General features: G+C 53.6%; 3 protein-coding genes across 3 annotated transcripts; 1 reads left to right on the top strand and 2 right to left on the bottom strand.

The window, feature by feature from the left end:
* Nucleotides 1-662: 662 nt before the first annotated feature.
* Nucleotides 663-2,219, bottom strand: J4E85_002992 (uncharacterized protein; the record flags this gene model as incomplete). Its single annotated transcript, XM_051467265.1, has 2 exons — nucleotides 663-1,705; nucleotides 1,757-2,219. 2 exons carry the CDS (start codon nucleotides 2,217-2,219, stop codon nucleotides 663-665), a joined length of 1,506 nt encoding a protein of 501 aa, XP_051328424.1.
* Nucleotides 2,220-6,072: 3,853 nt separating this feature from the next.
* Nucleotides 6,073-7,788, bottom strand: J4E85_002991 (uncharacterized protein; the record flags this gene model as incomplete). The annotated part of the gene is made up of 1 exon (XM_051467264.1): nucleotides 6,073-7,788. One exon carries the CDS (start codon nucleotides 7,786-7,788, stop codon nucleotides 6,073-6,075), a length of 1,716 nt encoding a protein of 571 aa, XP_051328423.1.
* Nucleotides 7,789-11,398: 3,610 nt separating this feature from the next.
* J4E85_002990 (uncharacterized protein) lies at nucleotides 11,399-13,054 on the top strand (the record flags this gene model as incomplete). The annotated part of the gene is made up of 4 exons (XM_051467263.1): nucleotides 11,399-11,483; nucleotides 11,535-11,857; nucleotides 11,909-12,555; nucleotides 12,604-13,054. 4 exons carry the CDS (start codon nucleotides 11,399-11,401, stop codon nucleotides 13,052-13,054), a joined length of 1,506 nt encoding a protein of 501 aa, XP_051328422.1.
* Nucleotides 13,055-13,152: the final 98 nt, after the last annotated feature.

The following is a 13,152-nucleotide window of genomic DNA, read 5'->3' as shown; positions in this document are numbered from 1 at the left end:
TCGCAAGTGATGGATGGGGTATGGACAAAGAAGTGTCCAGTGTCCAGATGAACCTCAGAAGAGATGAAGGCAGAACAGAGTATAGATAGATGCAGCGACAGCAAGGTACTAGGCAGCTCTGAGCTGCGACCCGTGATGACTGTCGAGTGAGGCGCGTGAGGCTATGTGACGGGTGATGTAGCAGCTGCCTCGGCGATAAGAGATGGCGCTAACGCCTGCGCGTTCTCGACGATCCCTGGACGGAAACACCCTTGCAGCTGCGTCTCGTGCTGCAACTCGCCTTCATTCTTGCATCTACCTCATTCAAGGAAAACTTGAACACCATGGAGCCTACATCAAGATGGAAACATGCATAGTAGCTGACCTAACGTCAATGTAGGCTCCAGACCGGTTCGAGTCCGCGTTGATCCTCTCAACCTGTCTCATACTGGTTTGGATGATGGTGACGCGTGACCGTGTCGGTCACGCCCGTGCTTGAGGAGCTTTCCCGCTATCGGATCAATGCGCGGCTCGCGTGTGTTCCTTTTTGAAGACGCAAACATGGATTCAAAGGGTATCTAGATCTATCCAAAGGCACGCGCTTGTTGCAAAAATGACAAAGTCGACGTGTTCAATCCAAAAGAAACACACTTTTTTTGAGCAGCCTCAACTTCATGCCCACCCTACAAGAACCACCTGAACTCTGGGTTCTTAGGTCCATCCCTGAGCTTCTCAGTCGACACATCCCTAGCAGTGTGGTTGACGCCCTGCTTCGCGTTCCTCCTCTTGTTGTCTACGACCATATAAGCACCTAGTAGCGCGGCACACACACATCCAGTCGCGCCAAAAGCCGCAGTGGTGGCCAGCGCGGGAATGTACTCGGGCGCATCCTGCGGCCTGAAGATATTGGAGCTGACCACACCCATCAAGTTCGCCAGCGGCACACCAACGGAAGTAAGGGTAACACGTCGGTTCTCGTCGGCGACGTTGTTGTTATACCATGTTGAGAGGAGGACAGAAGGTGCGGATGTTCCCCAAGTCATCATGAAGCAGGCGAAGTATGCGACGGTAAGGGAGTGCTCCACGTCGATGGTGGCGTAGATGATGAAGCCGATGAACGTGAGCAGAAAGCCGAGGGCGATGAAGGGGAAGCGGAGACGTGTGTGGTCGGAGGCAAAGGCCAAGATGAGAAGCACGACAGCTCCGACGATGTTGGGCGCAACGGTGTAGAGGTTCGTCTTGATCTTGTCGTAGCCAAGTCGCGCCACAATCTGCGGCAGGAAAAGTGACACGGACTGGAGCGGTACACCCAGGCAGACCTCAATAGCGAGGAAACCGTAGGTCGAGGTCTCCTTGAAGATCCCAAGCGCGTCCTTCAGATCAAACTTTTGGTCAACGACCGATGAGGAGTCAATCTGGATACGGGTAAACGCGAGCTGCTTTTCCGATTCGTTGAGGAACTTGGCTTCGAATGCGTTCTTGGGAAGGTACCAGTAGGCGAAGAATGAGAAGCAGACTGTAAGCGCTCCCTCAATGATGAACAGGTAGCGCCACGAGTCGAGCTTCGATTCGATTTGGAATACGCCAAAGGCGAGAAGGCCTGAGAAAGCGTTCGCGATGTTGGATGCGGCATAAAACAAGGCCAGTCTTCTTGCAAGTTCGCCTCGGCGGTAGAAGGTGGTCAAGTAGTAGATGACAAGCGGGAAGAAGGCGGACTCAGCCATACCTGTATACTGTCAGTCATGTAACCTTTCGATGTCTCAATTCAAGTACTCACCCAAGAACCATCTCAAAGCCATCATCCCACTCCAGTTCTGCACACTGGAAGCAAGCAGGGTTGCGCTACCGAAACAAAACATCATGATCGGCAGCACGCGATGCGGTCCGTACTTCTTTCCCAGCATACCAATCGGCGGCGCAAAGATAACGTAAGGTACGTAGAAGATACTCAGCATGATGTTGTACTGGTTTCCAACAAAGCCGAGGTCCTTGTCCATGTTGTCCGTCTTTGCGTTGCCCAAGTTACCCTTGTCGAGCGCGTTGAAGAGGTACATGACTGCCAGCATGGGCAGTATCCGGAGGTCGAACTTCCATGTTAGGGCCTTCTCGTGCTCGTACGTGGGTAGGTGTTCGGTCGTGCCTTCGACTGGCACGGGCGCATTGGCATCTTTGGATGAGGAGAGAGATGCTGTGACTTCAAGGCCGTCCTTCGCAAGTTCGGGATCTTTGTTCGTCGACATACTGACAGGCCGAGAGTCGAGAAAGCGTTGTGATATTGTTGATGCTTGACCAAGTCCTAGCCTGGAGCGACGCGATCGAGCTGCGCTTCTTAGGCTGTCGTGAAGGAAGGTGCAATGCGACTCAACGTCGAACGAACCAACTGCGTCCACAAGCTTAAGTACGATCACCGCAAGCTAGCCTCTCCGATTATAAAATCTGCAAGAAATGCACCCATTCCGTGGAGTTACATGCGGCCTGAGGCCAAGCGCTGACGCAGCCGTTTATCCAGCCGTCGCACGGTGGTAGCGAGTGCAAGGTAACATTTCTCCGCTGTCTATCTCACGTCGCGCATGGTCCTCCTGATAAACTCCCTGCTCTTTCTGACCAATACCCATTATTTCGCCTCGTGTCGGGGCATACGTCCGGGGTTTGAGTGGTTCGGCAGCGATGCCTGTACGGAGGGATCGGCATGGAGGAGTGGAGGGGTTCATCCGAGATACCAGATACGGCATGATAAGAAAAGGCCCGTCACCATGCGGTATCGGAAGGATCCGCGAACATTGCAACTGACATCAAACCTGCGATAATATATCGGTGTACCTCTCGTATTCAGCTTTGCCGTACATGTACGATTATCGCGAAGTCGAGTAATCGTTTCGTCGTGCTGTCGTCTGCTGCTAGCGGAGGTGGAGTGGAATTCGGGGTTGTTCCCCGCAATGAGTTGCGGCCTGTCTTCCCCACTGCTATAACGTACTCAAAAGCCACCCGTTACTCCAAGTAAGAGACACCGGATATTGCATGCAGTAATTAATTGTTTTTTACACTTGACAGCGGGCCCATAGCATTCCGACGTACGAATATCCAGCCAACGCTGGACGCAAGGAGAACTAGACCAGCCTAATGGTACCAGGTTGAGACTCGAAACAAGTAACAACTTCTTCGGAGAGGTAGAATTGACCAATACCAATTCTTTCGAACGTCGGAATGTCGTCCCCAGTAGGATAGTCACTCTTAGCAGCATTGTGCTCGACCGAACGAAGACACAAGAAGGTGATGATGTTTTTTAGCTCAAAATTGTCCACTGCCAGTTCGAGAAGCTCCACTTCCATCGCTCGGCCAAGCGTAATATCGATATCGAACGACCAATTTGAAGGAGTATAACTCCGACTCGTGCCATCATCTTGTAGTATACTGCTCAGAACAACTAGAGAAGGCTTCTCATCCTTGAATCCCAGGTGAGCTGTTATACGTCTACCAGATATGATTATAGATCCAGCGTGAACTTCTCCAGTCGGATCCAAACCCTTTGGTGTGACGGAGACAGCCGCAATATGCGCGTGTCTTACGCGTTTTCCTCGATGCCTATACCAGGCAACAAACCCATCACTTTTGCGCGAAGCCCAAGACCAGCTAGGCGGTTGATAAAAGGGTGCTTTTGATGTATCCAGTTCCGTATAATACCATAGTAGGTCCTCCACTAAAGTATCCTCCCACAACCCAGCATAGTATGAGCAGTTCCGTACGAGTTGCATGGCCTTAGCGATCCCTTGGAGTGCAGTCAAAGTGTCGGTTTGGAAAGTGAGGTGGAGCGTCGTGTAATAGCACACGAGGTTGCGCCAGTCCCTTGCCATTGACTCGATCTTCTCGCTTGGGATAGGGGCGCCCGATGCGTTCATCGAAAGAAATCCAGATCTACTTCTCCTCCTGAAGCCATACCACAGGGGAGAATTGATCGTTTCGCATTCGCAGGTCCCTTTGTCTGTGCATTCCCAAAAAAGTTCTTCACAAGCAAAATGTACGACTCGTGGTGGTAGTAGACGCTCCTGCAAAGCCCAGGCTCGAGTCAAGAGCGGCAGCTGTGAGAGGCCAAATCCTCTATGCAGCATTGCCCTACTGCTGTGGATCATGTGCACTTCTCCACACTTGTCGCGTACTCTGTGAAGATTGATCTTTCTGTGGGTTTCTTCTGTCGTGTATAAACCTCCGTTGCAGTTGGCGGACTTAGTCGCAGCCAGCGTAATGAATGAGTTGGAATAGATGGAAGCCATCTTGCTGCCTTCATGACGCCAGTCATCGATATCGTCTTGCAATATGCACAATGAATCTATCCACAGATACTGCAGCCCAAGCCGCCAGGTGAGATCGACAGCATCCTTGAAAGTACGAGGCAATAAATGCCAAGGTATGTTGTCGCAGAATTCTAGCTCTGTTGCATGGGTTGTTTGTAGAGCCACGGAACCTCCCCAGCAGTGACTGAGACAGACATAAAACCCTCTCTCTTTCGAAGATGGTGTATACAGGCGAAGCTTCTGGTGTCCAATTATCTGCAGTAACCGCGTCGGGAGCTGTTTCGGAGCTGATGCACGGCCACAGATCATGCTGCCGTGATTAGCACTACAATCTTCCATCCATCGTGTGATCTGATCTGCAGACAGCGTTGCACTGTAGCTCGCTTGCTCTATTGGTCTCGCTCTTATTGACAGCCATGGGCAAGTACTGTCTGTTGTATTTAGTATAGACTAAACCATTTATGAGGGCATGGCGACCAACCTTCGAGAACGAAGAGGTCAACCTCCTCTAATGTACCCTCAAAGATCGCGCCGTCGAATCGAAGCTTGAGCGTGTTATCTCCTTCAACAAGGAGATAGACATTGCCATCTGTTGTGAGGTCCACCCCGTATGCCCGCAGAACATGAGCCACTAGTGAACACGATTGGCAGCCCGAACGTGAAGCGGCACACATTGCGCGAAAGCTCATATCCAGACCATCGTTTGTCACAAGTAGATCTTTACACACGGCACATTTGAGCAATATGTTTCCCGGGGCGCTTGCAGGAAGCACAGCAGTTGTGGAGTCCACAGAGGGGGTCCAAGTGGATGCGATGGTTGTCCCTGTCTGTTGCACGTACGAGTCCGACCGACGAGTGTCCTTCGGTTTGAGCGACATGTTATCAGTCTGGAGAAGTTGAGTCGCAGGGATCCGGGTTCTGTCAGGCTGGCCTGTAGATGTTCAATCATCACACTGTACAAGATGGCGGGGTTAGTCACCCCGAACTTCTCAGCGGCACAGTCCGCAACCCGGCAGATTACAGGTGACATCTGGCTCTGATGTTGCAAGGCTGCTGCCTATGCCGATCACTCTAAGGTGTCTTGATATGGGAAATATGACATCGGATTCAGAAGGGGTCCTTCGCCGTTAGCATCAACCTCCTTCAATTCGATCATGCACAGTACCAAGGTATCATGGCTGGGCAAATCACTGACCAAGGCCTATTGCTTCATATCAATTCCGCTGCGCCGCCTTGGCTATTGAATGCGGAATGGGGTTATGCGAGCGGTTATCAGCGCAGGGTGGCACGATACGTTATCGGAGGACCCACAACCAAGCCTCTTCCAACATGAGCGCACGACAGCTTCCTGGATGCGGCAGCTTGACACGGGCCGTGTCTTGTTCGTAGATCATCCTGATAGCGCAAGAACGTCTGTCGTTAGATCACTGGTTGGGTCGAGACTTTCCAAGGGTTCGCACGGTGAGTGTACCAGAATATCGTCATCTTCATCGCGCGAGCTATGAGTACATTGCAGGCTCTTGGTTCAAGCGAACATATTGTCTTCCGAGTCGTCTATAGTCGAGAAAGGAAATCTGTCTGCTGAAGCTCCGGAATACGTCTCGTGCATGATGACTGCATAACACGCAACGACAGATCTGAGGAGAACAGGGAAGAAACGCAATCGGAATGGTACATCCAACCATAATATACAACGCCAGTGGGTATCCTGTAAACAAAGTGAGGCTTTTACTCGTGAACGCCTCTACCGAGTGCAGATAAGAAACTTTGTACATAAGGAAAAAAGAGACCAGACATTGTTGTCTTACGGGTTATGGGCTACTTCCTTTCCCTTCGAGGAGCGAGGGTGCAGGAAGTTAAGCCCGCCCTTGGCGACACCAGCGACATTGAAATGCAGAGGCTCCTTAGGTCCCTTCTCTCTGACCGGCATCTTACGCTTGGAGCGACCCGAGACGTACATTGGCTGCTGCGCATGACCGTTGCCATTGACGTTAGGCATGCTCTGCTTCGATCGCAGCTTGGGCTTCTTGTCGCGATGCTCATCATCTGTGGTCTCCGTGTCGAAGCTGCGAAGGCTACTGCGCTCGGAGGAAAAACGCGGATGACTGGAATGGCTTGACGACTGGGTTGGCGCACGCTGCAGAGGGCTCAGAGGGCTCAGCCTAGAAGAACGAACCGATGATGCTGTCTGAGCGCGCTCGATCGGACTCAGCATGGCAGCGGAGTTGGCGAGGACGTCCAGCCCCGAAGGCGCCCTAGTCGCCATCGAGTGAGTTCGAGATGAATAAGTAGGAGGAGGATCCTGGTAGTCGTACATAATCTCAGAGTCCAGGCTCTTGTATTTGGCAGTGCCGTCAAGCTCCTCGTCGTGTTCCCAACAGGTCTCGTCGATGCCAGTCACGGGAGGCAAGAATCGGATTTCGTTCCAGGTGACATCTTCATACTGCAGGGTGATGTACAGGAGATCTCCTTGCATTTTGTCGTGCGCGATGCAGTGGTCTTCCAGGAAAGGATAATCCCATACACCACGGTGAACGAGATCAGGTGGTAAGAGCGTCAGCGCCATGCGGCCATAGGGTTCGTCGGCTGGGCGATGACCGGTCATTGGCATCCATGGTCTGCCACGGAACACGCCCTTGAAGGCAGTCTCGATGCCATTCGCGAAACAGGAGCTGTCCGGACTGGGGAACTCGAGGGTTTGTAGTAGCTTGCGCGAAGCACATCGTCGGTAGCCATTGCTGTCCGGATCGTACGCGAACCTCTGCGATTTGCGTGGGACGAAGACGACACGGACGCTCCACGAAAGGGGGTACTTCTTATCAGTTCGAATCGGAAGTTGACCAAGGGTGTGATTTGACTGCATCAACAGTGGCATTGGCGGCGCAGGCGAGGCCTTTGGTGTTGACAGACGCGTTTTTGGCGTCGAGGCAGCAGGCGTGACGTCTCGCGACATGCCACTGAATTGCTCCACCCGGTCGACTCTGTTCTCCAAATCCATGCTGAACTCGTCTACCATGATGAGCCGCTCGCCCTGCACCTTGATCTGATCGCTGAGCTCTGTTGTCCTATCCACCACAGCCTCGACTCGGTCGTCAATAGACAACTTGAGAAGTTGCATGTTCTCGTACATGCGTGCCTGTACTGCATGGTTGGTCCGCACCAGCTCTTCGCGAGCAAGCCGCTCCCTGAACAGCTCCTGCTTCAAGTCTTGCTCCAGCGTCTCGAAGCGCTTGACCTCCTGCTTCAGCCGCTTCATCTGCTCTACTGCCTGTATGTATGCCTCGGCTGACACAGTCGAGATGGGCTGGGCCTCATGGTTCCACGCCTGGTGTCCGCACCCACAGCGGGAGCGTATAATGGAGTCGGGATAGAAGCTACGGCAGGGGCAGCGCTGGCGGGCGCCCCGCCCCTCAGACGGTGGAAGGATGAAGCCGCATTCTCCGCGGGGGAGCTGAGGTTCGTCGCCAGGCGCGGGGTTTCCAGTCGGATGGACGGGGGCCTGGATGTTGCTATGGAACATCAGGAGTCGACCTGAGGTGGTGGTCGTAGCGTGGTTGCTGTATGGGTAATGGGCGGCTCATGGAAGGCCGGCAGAGAGGGTCTCTGGGTGTAGGGAAGGAGCGACTGTGTCTACGGTATGGCACGCAGGGGAGACGAAGCCAAGAGCCTGAGGCACAACGGTTAGCTGGGGCGAGGCTCGTAATATACAGGCACAGGCATGTCGCTCGGATATGTATGGGGCTGGCGCACAAGATAAGCAATCATGGACTACGCACATTCAGAGCCGGACAGGCGGTGCACGCGGGAGCATCCGAGTGGAAGGTGGCACAATCAAAAGGACGGCAGACCTGTGCACCCGTGGGTGAGGGTGAGGGTTGGAGCAGCGGTAGAGAGCGTAGGAGCGCAGTGGGTGCGGGTCAGGTTTTGGGGCGCTGGGATGTGCAGGTACTCTTTGTTTTTGGCATTGGAACTAGCTCCCGCGCCGGGGATGGCCAGCCCTGTGCTGGGCGGGGACAGTGCTGGGCTGGTTGTGGGTGCGGTTGGAAGCTGGAGTTTGGGGTGTGTGGTGGCTGCCGAGCCAGGAGTAAGAGATAAGACTCACGCCCTCTGCCAGAAAACGCGCCAATGACACGGCGGGCGTGGGAGCCCCGAGACCGCCTGGAGTCGCCGCAGGCCCCATGTGCCCTCTCATTGCGTGCCTGCGCTGCTGCAGCCGCAATGCCCTGCAGCACACCGGGTGGCTTCTCGACGCCGCGCCCCTGTGCGACGCTTTATCGCGGCCACGGCATTCATCTGATATGCGCCTGTCTCCACCGCCCACAAGACGTGCCAGGCCCTGCCTCTGGACGGTGAGCCAAACCCCACACGAGCCGAGCCTGACGGCCTGAGGCCATTTGTAACACTTCTTCGTCATCGCAGACGCGGAGCAGCGCCCCGATTCCGCAGTGAGGATGCTGGCTCTGGTAGACGCTGGTCCACGTGCAGCGTCGTCAAAGATTTGGATGGACGTGGTCGTCACCCGTACCAGACGCTTCGTAGGCGCCCGTGAGCGAGGGAAGGATCCATGGTGGTCTGTCCCTTATCGCGACTTCCTGATACACCCCACGCAGCCTGGGGTTCGCTTATCTGATTGGCTTCCCGTCGCATCAACGCAGAACAACTTTGGAACCGCCTTCTTTTTGCCAGCGCGCTGAGGACAGAGATAGTGGCCCGATTGTGGCAAAATCACTCAATGCCACACAGCCCAAGAAGCCTGTACGTCCGCCGTCTTCTCTGCTGCTTCTACACCGCCGACGGCCTTCTGTTGCTGCAGCGAACGATCGCCATTTCACATGCATGCCCGTCACCTACCCGGCACTCAGGCTTCACGGCATGCATCAACATTCGCACCCGACCCAATGCCGGTCGCTCCTTCTGCACGGCGTCTTCGATGTGGCAAGGCGCGCCTGCTCCATTGGTACTCGAGCACCAGCCTCATCCGCATCCTCTGAATGTCCATTGATGCATGTAGGCAGCGGCGTAGTAATGAAGGAGCCCGTTTGGTCGAGTCAGGGGTCTGACAGTCTTGTGTCGATATCTTCTCAACCCAATTCTGAGGTCGACGCTGACCAAAACACGCCACACACGCCACCCCTTGTTCGTGAGACAGACCCTCTCTCGCGCCAACGTAGGCGGCACAGTCAATCGTCTCAAGCGGCGCAGCGCCTGAAGAGTTGGTGAGTTCAGGATAGTCGTTCTGAACGCGCTCTGTCAAACGCGCTGTCACATGAGACGGTGTGTTAATCCGTCGCACGCTCCTCCAAGTAGCGCGCTGCAGGACCGCGCACCAGCTCAACCACCGAATCCCACGTCACGTAAAGACGTTACACACGCAGGGCCTCGGCGAAACGTGGACGATGCTTGCCACGATGACTGATTCGTCCCACACAGCGCGGCATGTTCATCAAATTCCATGACTTCGCTTCCATCGCGGTGGAACCGATGGGGTAATGGATACCAGTTCCTTCCAAACACTGCAGACTTTGACTGCACGTTTGCTCCTTCGAGAACTCCTGCTACCGGATACTTGGTAAGTATGACATCTGTACGACCACGGAAATATATCTTTTCACGTCGCGAAACGTCGGTATCCCACGTCCTCTTAGCGACATGCCATACCACTTTCCTTCTTCGGCACCGTGACGGCGTGTTCGCTTGATGACATTGCATCGCTCAATCGCGTCTTACTTACGCCCTCAACTCCCCATCCAACCAAATACCCTTCACTTCCAACCAGAAAGGCTAGCCTCGCGGGAGTAGCCGTGGGGCAGCCAGCAATGTGTATCGCGTCCTTCCTGAAACGGCTGTGAAATTCTGCGCATATTTTATTTGCTTTTCTGTGATCCTGCCACGCGTGCAATCGCTGCAAGTCATCGCACCTTTGGAGGATTCCCACGTGCTGAAAATAAGATGGGAACGGTTGTCGCATCATAAAACCGGCTCTCATTGGGCCTGTGCCTCGATCTCTGCTTTCGCGACGACGCGACATGCAACGCTCGAACACGCGCGGCCCAGGAGATATGAGTGCTCACTCGTATATTCCTAACGCGATCACGTGGCCAGAACGGCAGCTGCAGTCAGCGGGGAGCGGTCCTTTTCATTTCCATGACTGCCATCGCGGTTGGACAACGTACGGATAGGGGTGCAGAATCATATTTGGGCCTTCGTCTCAACAACCGTGCAGCAAGGTTTGGGCTTGCTGACGATGTCTCACTGCCCTCGGAGTTTGCCATGGACAAGGCAGTCCCGGGCACGTCGGGCAGATGACGTCGGAGCTTCGGACGGATCATTCCCCCGTCTGAATCTGCCAAGATATCCGAGCATCAAGCCGGTCCTCCTCCAGCAGCGAGCCTAGAGTCGGGGACTACTTACTTTGTCGCGTTCTCCACTACTCTCAGGATTACAAAATGCCGGAAGAGAATTGGATTGCTCATGGAGGCGTCCCCGCGTGCGACTTATGCCATTCCCGAAAGGTGAGTCGCCGACCCAATCGGGCCACTACCCGCATTGCGACTGAAGCGTTGACAGCTCGCAGGTGAAATGTGATCGCAAAGAGCCATGTGCAAACTGTGTGGCAGCCAAGACGGAGTGCTTGCGCAACAGACACAAGCGTGTTCCTAAGCCTAAAGTTCGGACGTAAGCAACTGCCCATCTCTCGTGCTTGTGACAGATGCAGAACAGGAGTTCTTTTTCTCGATTAGCACCTTTCGTTCCAGCTCTGATGATGATGCAGGGACGAAAAAATAAAAGCTCTCGTGGAGCGGCTGTCGAGTCTTGAACACTCGGTCCAGAGTGTTCACCGAAGCCCAAGCCTGGCGCAGGAGCAGGAGTGTACAAACAGTTTCGCTGTACCGACCATTGAAGCATCGTCAGACCGACCGACAAAGAGGCAGAGAACAACAAGCTCGCTAGACGTGCCGGCCCCGGTGGCAGCTTCGGATGTTGATAACAGTCCCCAGACAGCACATGAAGCTCGTGTACATATTAGCAAAGAGCTCTCTACCAATGGACTGCTGTCCGGTCATCAGCGTTCGGTCCTCGAGACCGCCATGTCGTTCGTTGACCAGCTATCAAATACCCCAACGCCGACCATGACTGATCGAAGTACCTTTGACGAGTCGATGCATGTCTCTACTGAAATATCCAAGCGCGAGATCTTTAACATTATCCTTGGCAGTAAGTCGATATGCTTGGAGAATCTTGACACAGAACTGATGAGACTGCTAGCTGAATCCAAAGACCGAGGCAACGCTGCCGTTCGCTACCACACTGTCGATCATGTACCACCAAAGGCGTTTGAGAAGATCGCGCTCGCTTTAATGGAAGGAAACGCGGACGAGAAGACCCTTAATCTGTACAAGGTCATTGTGCACTTTCAAGGCGCTGTTGTACTATACGCAAATCAGCTACAAGGCCCCAAAAGCGCAGCCGTCCAAACGCACATCCAGCAAATGGAGTTCAATCATCTGACAGCAGCGCTTACTGCTCTGGACCGCATTAGTTTCCTAACCGCGCCATCCCTACTACTTGCTCAGGCCTTGATCACTGGGGTACGTCTATGGTAGCTGTGCTACTTCGAGATGATTTACTAATAGATGCAGGCCATCATGATGCAAATTATGGGTAACCCAGTGAGTTGTTGGGAACTCACGGCACATGCATCTCGCACTATTGTAGCTCTGGGATATCACCACATTGATAAGCCAATGCCTGAAAGTGATTCCGAAAGCGAAATCTATGCACTTGTCGGCCAATGCGCATTTCTTGACAGTATCATGAGCCTTTTGCTGCTGCGACCAAGATCTCTTCCTCAACTTCCGGTCAAAGCCTCGTACTTGTTACGAGCCGATCCAGCCAGCCCTATGAGCATTCTAGAGATGCTTCCCGTACTCGACAAGATCCTGGATCTGACATTGGACACGAAGCCATCGCCTACTATACTCAACGATGAGGTTGCGCAACTACGGAAAAAGATGAAGGACATCTACGAGCTCATGGAGAAGGAACGGCAACTGCATCTCTTGGATAGCAGAACGGATGCTCTCATACACTGGAAAAGCATGGAGTTCAGATACTTTTCTACCCTGACGTCGGTCCACCGCCTGAGTCCCACCGTTACGACAAATCCCTTGGAACGAGAAGAGTGCCTCCAAAGCGCCCGGAAAGCACTCGAGTGCGCAAAGTACATAGAGGAGCTCGGAAGATCTTTAGACCATTTCATTGAAGGCTATGATCCTTATCTCGCTTGGTAGGTGCAAGAAAAATTGGCGAAAACACTGTTACTGACAACGACCAGGAGCATGCTTTCTTACCCACTCTGTCCCTTCTTCGTCGTCTTTTGCAACGTCGTCGGTACATCCAGCGCCCAAGATTTCCAGCTCCTCCAAGATGTCACCGATGGTCTTTCTGCACTCGTTACAGAGAACAAGTATGTACATCGACTACATCGGCTGTGTGCCACGCTGCTGGGCCTCTGTAGGCCCCTGGTGCAGGGCTCTGGTACCCATGGACAGACACAGCACCCAACTGGAGACTCGACTGGACCGTTGACCACCTATCCCATGTCGGCAGCTTTCGGGAACGGTCCTGGCATCTTGAACAATAGCGGGAGTGACAACACTGCTGGTATCATGCCATCTTCATGGAACGACGACATGATGTGGCAGCTGTTTCAGTCGCAACCTTCTCTGGACTGGTTCAACGCTGATATATTGGATCCCTCTTGGGGTCTTGGACAAACACAGTAACTGCGAATCTGAGATACCTATTACTTCATTAATTGCACCCACACGATGACTGTGTTCACATGGCTCGGCATCCTGTTCCCGTATTCGAAGGATATGCG

Source organism: Alternaria conjuncta (assembly GCF_024043145.1).
Source record: "Alternaria conjuncta strain BMP 0040 chromosome Unknown scaffold_4, whole genome shotgun sequence".
Taxonomy (NCBI): domain Eukaryota; kingdom Fungi; phylum Ascomycota; class Dothideomycetes; order Pleosporales; family Pleosporaceae; genus Alternaria; species Alternaria conjuncta.
This window is presented reverse-complemented; position numbering and strand designations above follow the sequence as displayed.